General features: G+C 41.4%; 1 protein-coding gene across 1 annotated transcript in view; it reads right to left on the bottom strand.

Annotated features, from left to right (window-relative positions):
• Positions 1-11,132, bottom strand: part of COL4A3 (collagen type IV alpha 3 chain) — a 135,831-nt gene extending 124,699 nt beyond the window's left edge. The window contains exon 1 of the mRNA XM_007467913.1: positions 11,046-11,132. Coding sequence (XP_007467975.1) covers positions 11,046-11,132 — 87 coding nt within the window. The remainder of the gene's footprint in view (positions 1-11,045) is intronic.
• Positions 11,133-11,672: the final 540 nt, after the last annotated feature.

Raw genomic sequence — 11,672 nt, 5'->3', positions numbered from 1 at the left:
GACATGGAAATAGGTTAAATCCTTTCTAGATTGGCAAGATAATTAATACTTCAGTAAATAAAGGTATTCCGTTGGTGTTTTGATTGTAAAAGGATAGCGGTGTCAGGAATCATTCATTCTGGATAACTGAAGCATTTAAAAAATCAATCTTGGGACTTCCCTGGCGGTCCAGTGTTTAAGACTCCGCACTCACAATGCAGGGGGCATGAGTTCGATAACTCGTTGGGGAACTAAGATCCCTCATTCCATGCGGTGTGGCCAAAATATAAATAACTAAATAAAAAATCAATCTTTTCTCAAATAGTACTTAAGTTATTTAAATGATGGATAAAGTGGCATCTGACACTCTTTTTCCATTATCTGTGATGCTTTTGGTAGTAAAAAGCCCTACTGAAGAGCCCTAATAAGCATAACTCCAAATTCTAAATCCACTCCCTCCACTGACTTGATGAATGCTCTTCCGTCAGACCCTCATCTGTAAATCAGAAATGATATCACCTTGCCATCTAACTCTCAGAAAAGCACAAAATCAGACACTTGATAAGAAACCATCTACACACAAAATTATTTAAAATGTAATTTTAGTGAATGTTTATCTTCAAGGAGTTCCATTGTAACATTATTTCTAAAGAATTGGAAATAACCAAAATATTCAGTAGAAGGGCATTACTTAAATAAGTTACGGTACCACCTATAATGAAGTACTCTGTAGACATTTAAAAATGATATTTGCAATAATTAATGACTCAGAAAACTTTTTCCAGTCTACTCTTAGGTGACAAAGAAGTGGAGTGAAAAAAAAAAAAAGTCTGGAAGGAAATAGACCAAAATGTTAACAGCAGTTATCTATGGGCAATATGATTATGGATAATTTTTATTTTTATATTTCTTTTTGTACTTTTAAACACTTTTCAAATTTTGCACTACCCATACAACTTCTTCTTTTTCTTTTTTTCTTTTTTTTTTTTTTGCGGTACGCGGGCCTCTCACTGTTGTGGCCTCTCCCGCTGTGGAGCACAGGCTCCGGACGCGCAGGCTCAGCGGCCGTGGCTCACGGGCCCAGCCGCTCCGCGGCATGTGGGATCCTCCCGGACCGGGGCACGAACCCGTGTCCCCCGCATCGGCAGGCGGACTCTCAACCACTGCGCCACCAGGGAAGCCCAACTTCTTATTTTTAAAGCCAGCATTTTTTTTTTTTTTTTTGCGGTCCGCGGGCCTCTCACTGTTGTGGCCTCTCCCGCTGTGGAGCACAGGCTCCGGACGCGCAGGCTCAGCGGCCGTGGCTCACGGGCCCAGCCGCTCCGCGGCATGTGGGATCCTCCCGGACCGGGGCACGAACCCGTGTCCCCCGCATCGGCAGGCGGACTCTCAACCACTGCGCCACCAGGGAAGCCCAACTTCTTATTTTTAAAGCCAGCATGTGAACTCTTCAGCTTTCCCAATTTCATACATGAATAAACAGCATAAAATTATCCTATCATCTGGTTAAACAAAGAAAATGAATATTAGCCTTGTTGACTCTTCTCAGACACTCTTCCCTTTGTCATTTGATTCAAAGGGATAATATTGAAGATTTCTCAACTTTCCACTTTGTAGAACTTTTTGTTTGAAAAGTTCATGTAACAGCAAAATATACTGGTGGGAAAAAAAAATCCAGTGACCTGACTGTTTTGTCTACATAATGATAAACCTCCCAAGGTTTCTAAATAACTTGAACTTATTTTTAAATATGGGGATCACTTCTCTAAGAAACCGATTTAGAGAGACAATCTAATTAACAAACATCAATCTTAAAGATTAAAAATGGAAAATTCCCAACTTACCCCAAAACTACTGTCAGAAAAATAAAATATTTTTATATGGTTACATTTTAAATACTGTCAGAAACTACTGTCAGAAAAAACTACTGTCAGAAAAATAAAATATTTTTATATGGTTACATTTTAAATACTGTCAGAAACTACTGTCAGAAAAAACTACTGTCAGAAAAATAAAATATTTTTATATGGTTACATTTTAAATAGCTCTGAAAATTACACTTAAAAAAAATTTAAATCTTAACTTTATTTCTATTTTATGTATGTTCAAAATGTATATATATATATATATATATTTTTTTTACATCTTTATTGGAGTATAATTGCTTTACAGTAGTGTGCTAGTTTCTGCTGTATAACAAAGTGCATCAGCTGTACATATACATATATCCCCATATCTCCTCCCTCTTGCATCTCCCTGAAAATTACACTTTTGGGGGGGGGGCATTATCTCCCTACAACAATTAACATAAAAATTCTGAAAATATAAGCTACTCTTTAAATATATTTGTGTGTATATTTATATGTACCCACACATACAGACATACATAATACCTACCATGATATGTGGGAATATCTTTTGATAGTCTGATCTTGTATATACAGAGCATTACACCATGGACTGGATTTTTTTTCATGAACTGGATTTTTAACCTTCCTCTGTTTGTACATAAATAATTATCAAATTAACTGCACAATTAACAGGGACAGACTGAGCGGCTGCTGTACTGGTCTAGACTGGTTCTCCTCCCTCCCTTTCTTTCTGATTTTCAAGGCACCAGAATCCAAAGAGAAAGCACCAACAAGACTTGTTTCCTGCTTGGTTACTTCACCTTTACATAGGCTGGGTTCCCAAGGACAGAACACTCAACCTTCTCCAGGGGTCAGCCATAGAGATCTTTAAAACAGGGGTCATGTCATCATCCTTCTGAAACACTCCAGCACCAATCACATCACAGTTTGAAGGACCCTCCAGTGTCCTTATCAAGGCCGGTACAGTTCTCAGACAATAATATGCCCAGGAATCCCTTGGATTGGTTAAAATGCGGATTCCAGTTGGGGAGGTCTGGGGCGGAGCCCGACGTGACATTCTGTCTTCCTAACCCACACCCAGGGGAGGCTGGTGTTACTGGTTATTTGATTGAGGAGGTCTCCAGGTCCTTAACTGGGTTTCATCCTTCCCTGGCCTATAGCCTTCCCTGGACTGGGCCTATGTCAGCTGAGACAGGGACTCTTCGGCTCAGCTTTACCTCCTCACAGCCACATTTGGCAAATTTACACCCGTCCCTGTGAGGCTGAGAAGAAGACGAAGAGACAGGAGCAGAAGGTTTTCCTCACACCACTTTACATGGGGGCCCATTACCAAGCCACAGTGTGATTTTGTTACTCATCCATTACTAATGTGCCAAGTGTCCTGTGAGTAGCATAAACACATGCATTGTGTCTTTTTTGCTAAAATACAAATTTGTTAAGGGCAGACACTAAAATCATACCATGATCAACTACATTGTACAGGCCTGTGGACTTATCCCACCCTATTCAGTAAGCAATTTTCCATCCTTAATTAGCAGGACCGCCATGAGCTGGCCCTCTCTGGGGCCCCTGATTCCCTGCTTCCCATCCCTCGTCCACCTCTAACAAAGTACTCAGCATTTTGCATCAGGCGCATGTGTTCCCTTGGTGGTGAGTAAATAAACTCAGCTTTTTTTTTCTGCCTTAAAAAAAAAAGTTCTCTTGGTCTTGGTTTTATTCTCTGACCACCCAGAAGCCATAAAATTGGAAGTGTCTCACCTCTCCTCACTGTCCAGAGGTCCTGGACCATATTCCTCGGTGCTTCCCAAGGCACTCTCCATGCTGTTTCCTTAGGCCTTAGCCTCTATGCTGCTCCCTCAGAAAGGTGGGTCCCGACCACCACTAGCTACAGTGGAACCTCTTCTCCATCACCACATCCCATTCTCTCCCAACTGGTACCAAAATCCATAGTTGCACATTTGTTTACTGAGCTCTTGTTTCTCTCACCTATTCCACTAGACTCCCAAATCCATCACGGCCAGGGAGTCAGGCTGTTTGGTTTATCCCCAGCACCTTGCCATGTGCTTGTGTCTCTGTCCTATTCTCTCCTTCCTGCTTTCATTAACGATAATAAATTGACTGTAGCTAGAATATAAAAGCTGGGTACTTATTTTGTACTAAAAACTGTACTGAGCACTTTACATGTAATAGATACAGTACCGTCATTTTCAGATAGGAAAGCTAGTTTGCTTTTGGAAGCAACTTGTTCAGGGTAACACCCTGTTACCTGGCTGAAGTCTAGTGACAATTTAGTCTAGACGAAAGGCTAGGTGTGGCATGATGGTGTTCAATATATTTCTCATCTTCTCTATTTCTTTGGCCAAGTGTTTGCTGTTTTTGTGATGTTTCTTCAATTCCTTATGCACATAACTTACTCATATTTTGATAATGGATCACTATAATGAAATTTGTACAAGTGGTAATTTGTATCGCTTTAAGCATTGTAGTCAAGGCCAACTATCTTAATTTTCTGGAGAATAAGTTGCATGGATATTCAGGCACAACCCATGATGATTTATTGTCTTTAATTAAAGTTTATCATTTTGCCACATGTTTATTTCTTATGGTAAATAAACAAAATGTGTTCCATCCAGAGGTAAGTCCTTATGGACTGTAACCCTCTCTCATATCTGGATGCCATTTACCTAGATCTTTGTTGTCCAGAATGGTGGCCACATGTGGCCATAGACACTTGTCAGACTCATACACTTACAGGTTTGAGGGTCTTAATCAATTGTAATATTTAACAAAGTTAACCTTAGTCATAGGTAACACTAGGCAGTTATTACTTTGTTCTGGGTAACACAGCCATAATGATAAGGGAAATACAAAGACAAATTGCATTTAATTCACAGTTTTTCCATGGACAATGCCTGAAAACTTACCAAGGACTGAAACCCCAGAGAAATACTAAAGGAGGAAGACCCTTAGTCTGGTTAGAGAGACAAAGCTGGCGGCTTTGCTTTGTGGTCTTGACCCTGCCCCACCTCATCAAATATGAGTCTAGCATGTTTGGAGGAAGTGGGTAGTAGGAGGGGACTGGAGGAGGGTGACCCTGAGAACAGGAAAGGAAACACCTTTGGTGCATCCCTCCCCCCCAGATCATTACTACATAAGTCCATCTTAGTGGGGAAAATCCCTTGGAAGCCTCAGAACTACTTTGCTCCTTTTTCTTCCAGGGCAGGACAGCTCCAACCTGGGAGCAAGCTGTGATGACAGAGAAGGCTTATTTTCCCCAAATCTCTCATGTACATAGTCTTCCCATGGATGAGAGTCAGTCAACAGACTGAAGAAAAAAGATAGACTCCCAAATCTTGAAATCATACAAAAAGAATCAGAAAGATAATACAAATAAGTGCAAAATGACTAAAGTCAAAAAAAAGAGGGAAAAACCCCTACAGAAAAGACCAAAAAAACCAAACCCGAACAAGTCAGAAAACCCCAGACAGACTTAGACTCCAAAAAGAACATCTAGAAATACGAATAGTCATTGAAATTAAAATTTAATGAATAAAAATAATCATATTTAACATTTATTGGATGACTACTATGTGACAGGCATGGTAAAGTATGTGTTGCATGTGCTAAATCATTTGATCCTCATAAAATCCTGAGGTGGGTCTCTTACTTCCATTTTAAGATGAGGAAACTGAGAAAAAAATTTTCAAAAAGCTGGTAGTTAATAGACCTGGGGTTATAGCCATTGTTGAATGGTTCCAGAGTTCTTTTCCATTATGGAAAGTTACAGTAGACTGAAAACCTACTGAACATTATAAACAGCAGGAGAGAGAATTAAACTTTGAAAGATGGATGTGAGGACACGTCACAGGATACAGCATGGAGGGAGCAGCATGTGAAACAAAAGCTCAATACGTTACAATTTGGTATCAAATACAACTGATGATGGGTCTCCTGGAGAGGCTGTGAGAACCTCTGCACTTTAGGACCGTTCTTCTGGGGGCAGAAGAGAAGAATTTATCCAATGGCTTCCATCTCCCACTGGTCAGAGATCTGCCCTGCAGGTGCTAATGCCCTGCACTTCCAGGGTGCAACAGGAAGACGTGGAAGAGAGTCTCAAGGAACATGAGGCTGTGCCTGTGTGAAGTCTGTGGCCAAGCTGGCCACTGGGGGAGAAAGTGCCCAGAGCCCAGGAGCAAGGGGAGGCCAAGAGGAGCTGAGTGGCACAGGAAAGGTTATCTGACATAAGAAGGAAGAACTGGAGGAAGAGACGAGAAGGCCCGGCTAGCACCCTGAGAATGCCAGGAGTAGAGACAGAGTGAGGAAGGAGAAATATAAAAAAGAAATGTCTGAGAATGTTCAAGATTTGATGAAAAAGAGAGAATCTCAGGTTAAATATCCACTGAGTAGGATATATAAAAAACACATGTGTACCTGTATCACAATTTTAATAACATGATAAAAAATCTTGACCTAATTGACATAGGTAGAAATCTTTGAAGTCAAAATATCATCTCAAAATAAAAATAAAAATTAATAATAAAAATAAAAATAAAAGAGAAAAAAATATATCATCTCTACCACAATTCAGTGAAAAAAATAACTAGAAAATTTCTGTATATTTGGAAATTCAGAAATAAACAGTTAAATAACCACTAAGACAAAGGAAAAAGTTAGAAAAGATTTTGAACTTAATGATATTAAAATCTGTATGATGCAGCTAATACAGTGTTTTGGGGGAAACGTTTTAGCCTTAAATGCATTTGAACTATTCAAAGTTGCTTGATCAAAGTCAAAACATAAAATTCAACTATGTTTTGCTGTATCTTTACCAGTTAAACTATAAAATTTAAAAAGTATATACCATTTCTAATATAATAGCACTAAAAAATGTCAAATACTTAGAAATCAAAAAAACAGAAAACTCTAAAACGCTGGGAGAAATTAAAGCCCTGAATAAACAGACTCATGTAAGAATACAAACAGATCATACATGAATGAGTTCTTGGTACACATGTTTGCAGATGTAACACTGAAAAACAGTGAGAGAAAGGATGGACTATTTAATAAATAACGTTGGGACAATTCATTTTCTATATGGAAAAAGATAAAATTATAATCCCAGAAGTAGAAAACAATTCCAGGATTATGAGTCTTAAATGTAAAAGAATTAAACTGTAATTTTTTTTAAACATAGGAGAACATTTTTACAATCCCAGGGAAGGAAAGGATCTCTTCAACAAGATGCAAAGCACAAAATCAAGGAAATCAACGAAAAGTTGGATAAGTTTGAGATTACAGTGAAAAAATTATACATTAAGGTGCCAATAACTAAATGAAAAGATAAGCCAAAGATTGGAATGAAATACTTGCTGCACAGTTGAATAGCAAAATTTCGGTACCCAAATATACAAATAGCTTCTAATTCATTAGCAACAAAAAGGCAAAGGCCACAAAAGATAAATATGCAAAGACTTGTTCACGCAATTCACTCGGAGAGAACTATAGACTGTCAATCAAAATATGCTAAGATTCCTAAACTCACTAGTCAAAACACGATCCTATTTCACACCCATTAACATCTAAGCACACCAAGTTTTGCTGAGGATATAGGGAAACAGGTACTCTGGCACGACGTTGGTACAATCCTTTTGGAGTCAATCTGACAATTCCTAAAAAATTTAAAATACGCTTTCTCTTATAACCCTCTTTGAGTTCCACATAGGAATTCAAAATCTAGTTGTCACGATGGTACACATACAAAGATATAAATTCCAACGTTGTAAGCTGAAAGCATGGAAACAAACTCGCTGCGTTTAGGCAGATGGAAAAATAAACTGCTTTATTTATGTAACTGGATACTATGTGGCAGCTCTCACATCTATACGTATATAAACAAATCACATCTCTATGTATCAACATGGATAAAATCCAAAAACATCATACTGACTGATACAAGCAAGCTCCAATAGGTATGTATCATGTGAAACCATTTATTACATTTGAAGGACCACAAAACAATAATATTTATTTTTTATGGTTACTAACACACACACACACACACACACACACACACACACACGTACACACATATCCATGGAGTATAAACATAAAACCATGCATGGAAGAGGAGGCGAAGGATGTGTTTAGGACTTTCTGTATTTATCTGTTATTTTCCTAAGGGGAGAGATGTGAGAACAAACAGGTCAAAACTTATTAATACCTGCTTAATTTCAAGGGTGGATAAATTGGAGTCTGTTACATTACTTTCTGTTTGTTTGAAATGTTTCTTAATTCAACTTAATTTTTTTTTTTTTTTAGATTTAAAAACCAAATCAGTTGAGAAGCCTCCTCCCCAGATGCAGCTGTTATTCAGCTCCTGACACTTGATTTCTGCCTTGTCTGTAATTTTAAGGCAAAAAGAGGAAGGATAAACCATGATATCTCAAACCATGAATCTCACCTTCTCTAGATATCAGAGAAGGAGCTTTCCCTCTCATTCTTCTCCCAGACCTGTTGCCTGAGGCAACAGCACAGTGCCTCCCAGTTTCAAGTTGATGAGCTGGGCCTGGTAATAGCTATAAAACCTGGGAGCCGGGCCTGGAACTGAATGCCTGCAGGCAAGCAGCAGAGGGATTTTACTCAGGGCTCTTCAGAGCAAATTGTGTGGGTGGACAGTTCCACCCAGCCTGAACTCAGCATAAGGGGTGAACAGCACTACTATTTCTTTGAGAAATGCTAACATAAAATCACAGGAATTTAGAGCAAAATATGTCCTTAACTATGCAGCACAAAGATGATAAATATTATGTCCTAAAGACTACATTTAGCTCTCACTTATACAGAGTTTGTTCCTTCTGTAAAGTTTTAATTTTTTCCCTAACATTTAGAAATTGAGAGATTTCTCATGGAAACTAGACTACCAGCTTCTTTTCTGAAAAAGCTGGATTCTGGTATTATTGAGTCTGAATTCTAGAATGTCAACAATTAGCTGGCCCTGAAGACTGCCCCCTACCTCAAAGCCTCACTCAATTAACCTTAACTACTGGCCCCATGAGGGGTTTCAACTCCCTCATTTTACAGATGAGAAGACTGAGACTCAGAGAGGTCAAGAGGCTTGCACAGCATCAGAGCTACCCCATGGAGGGAGGCATGCTGGCACTGTGCCGACCAGTTATCAGTTAATTTGCTGTGATTCCATTTTTCTACATGATGAGGGTACGTTTCATGATTTCTAATGACATCGTCTGTGTAACTGAGCAAAGTTTTAACAGAGACTTACTTCAAGGGCTTTCAAAAAGAATATGAATGGATTAATTGTAGAATCAGCAGGAAGCCTCCAAGATTTGGCCAAACTCAAGACAGAAAAATTCTTATGTAAAAAATAACAAGGGAATATGACAGTATAATTGAAAATTGGTATGACTAGAGGTTGAATGATTACAGAGGATCACTTTTTCAGGCTGATCTTTACCCGTGTGTAATTATTCTCCTCTTTCTCCACCCGTCCCTAATCTCCCCTCTTCTTTGAACTCTAGAAGAATGTGCAAACCCTGCTCTGGAACTCTTCCCCAGCCCTTCCCACGACATACATATACTTCCTTTAGTTTTTTTTAGTTGTTGGATTTGTTCCTGGATTAATGCTGGTAGACATTCAATACTGACTTAGATGAGTTCTAACCATCATGCCCAGAAGTACTGAGCTACCTGGGGTGGGCACTCTTAGTCTATGCAAAGCACATTTTTGCTAGGACTATAACTACATGAAGGGATTACATGGATTACAAAATCCTTTAGAATATAAAACACTAAATAGCCTAAATGTAAATTGGTAGGGGAATGGCTCAATTAACTTTGGCATACTCATATTGTGGAAAACTATACAATAATGCAATAAGGCAGAAAGAAAAGAGGTGGATCTATCTCAAATACTGTCATGGGGAGACCTGTAGGATGCAAAAGGATATATACAGCATAGGTATATGGTATCGATTATGTTAAAAAATACAGATGAAAAACACATATTGTTTGTAGGTCCATATATGAATATGTAAATGCCTAGAAAAATGTCTGAAAAGAAACACAAAGTGGTGAGAGTGGATATATTTCTTTAGATGGAGTAGGGTAAGGTATGGAGGTGATCAAAAGGGGTTTTAGCTTCACCTGTAATGTCATAATTTAAAATTTAACTTAAATGGAAAATACTTGGATTTCCTGTGACTGAAAGTTCGAAAAACATTTTCACGTTAACACATATTTATGTGACTATTAATTTCCAATCACAATCTTGATCATGAAATTTGAAAAACATCTGATCATTCTGGGAAACGAAACTTACACTGCGTTGTCATCCCAGATTAAGTTTTCTGTGTAAAAGTCACAGAAGGCGGCTGAAAAGTTAAATTGCACTTTCACCAGTTAAAATCAAGTAAGTCAACTCTAGGAGTCATAACAGTTTTGAGGACACTAATTTATCTTCGCAAAGAATAAGAAATATACGGGTGGATCTAAATGAATCCAGGAGCTCTCAAATTTTGAATAGAAATCACAGCGACAGATGTTATCCTAACATGAGTTCTATTTCTAAGGTGCTATTAACTTTTCAGTGACGGCATTTGCTTTTCTCAACAAAACTGATGGAACACTTGAGGGCAAGTATTGACAAGGAGGAAAAGCGAGCCCCAGAGAGGTCAGAGTTCAGTATGAGGTGACATCTGGGAAGTGGCAGGGGTGGGACTCCAGCCCTCTGTCCTCTCTGCCAGGCCATGTGCCTGCTCTGATTCACCGGCGTGACATCGCGTGTCTGTATATCCCGTGTGCTCAACAGCTCATCCCTGGCGATTATCTATCTTTCCACGTCTCTATATCTACCTGCTTGCATATCTGTCTATCATCCATCTATCATCTATCTATCATCCGTCTACCTACCTACTTACCTATCTACCTCTGTCAGGGCCTTCTCCATCCCTGACCCCTAGGAGCCCTCTAAGCCTCCTCCTCGCCCCTCCCTCCAGCCCCGCGCATTCCACCTGTTCCCGTGCATCCCCGCTTGCCCCCGTCCCCACGCTGCCCCCCGAGGTGTCTGCTTGGCGCCCGCAGTCACCGCACGCACCAGCAGAGGGTGAAGGGCAGCGCCCCCGCGGGCGGGGCCGGCCTGTCGGAGGACGCGGGGTGGGGGTCGCATCGCCGCGTACTCACCTTGCCGGCAGTGGGCGCGGCCACCAGGAGCACCAGCTGAAGCAGAAGCAGCAGCGCCGGCGGCCTCGGCGCAGTCCCAGGGCGCATCGTGGGCGTCCGCTAGGAGCCCCGGCGTGTCCAGGGGCCCGCAGGCTCTCGGGCCGCCGCGTGCCCTGCGCGGCGCGGGTTGAGGGGCCCGGCTGTGAAGCTAGCCTGGCCCGCCCGCCCGGGGCGGGTTTTGTAGGGCTCAGCCTCCCCACCGAGCCTTCAAGGGAGGGAAGAAGTGGCTTAGGTCCCGCCCCCGTTCCCCCTCCCCCGCCAACTCACCGGGAGATGTCCCTCCGACCCAGGAAGCGTGCCAGGAGGCTGTGAGAAAGGGCTGCGCGCCTGCGGGGCAGGTGGGCGCGGGGTCAGGGTCAGGGGTTAAAGAGGTGACGCTCCCAAGGTTCAGCGGCCTAGGCGGGGCAAGGGGCTGCGAGTCGGCGGTGGGGGGTTTGGGGGGAGAGCGTTGTGGAGGCGGCGGAGCACGGGGGAGGGAGTGGCCAGCGGCCCTGCTCAGATTAAGCGGGAGGCGCGCCGGGCGTCTGCACTGGCGCGGCCCCGCTCGCTCCGGCTCCCGGCCGCTGCCGTCTCGCCCCTTTCCCCCTC

The sequence above is a fragment of the Lipotes vexillifer genome, unplaced genomic scaffold (assembly GCF_000442215.2).
Source record: "Lipotes vexillifer unplaced genomic scaffold, Lipotes_vexillifer_v1.1 scaffold367, whole genome shotgun sequence".
NCBI lineage: Eukaryota > Metazoa > Chordata > Mammalia > Artiodactyla > Lipotidae > Lipotes > Lipotes vexillifer.
The sequence above is the reverse complement of the archived record's forward strand: the minus strand, read 5'-3'. Positions and strand labels throughout refer to the sequence as shown.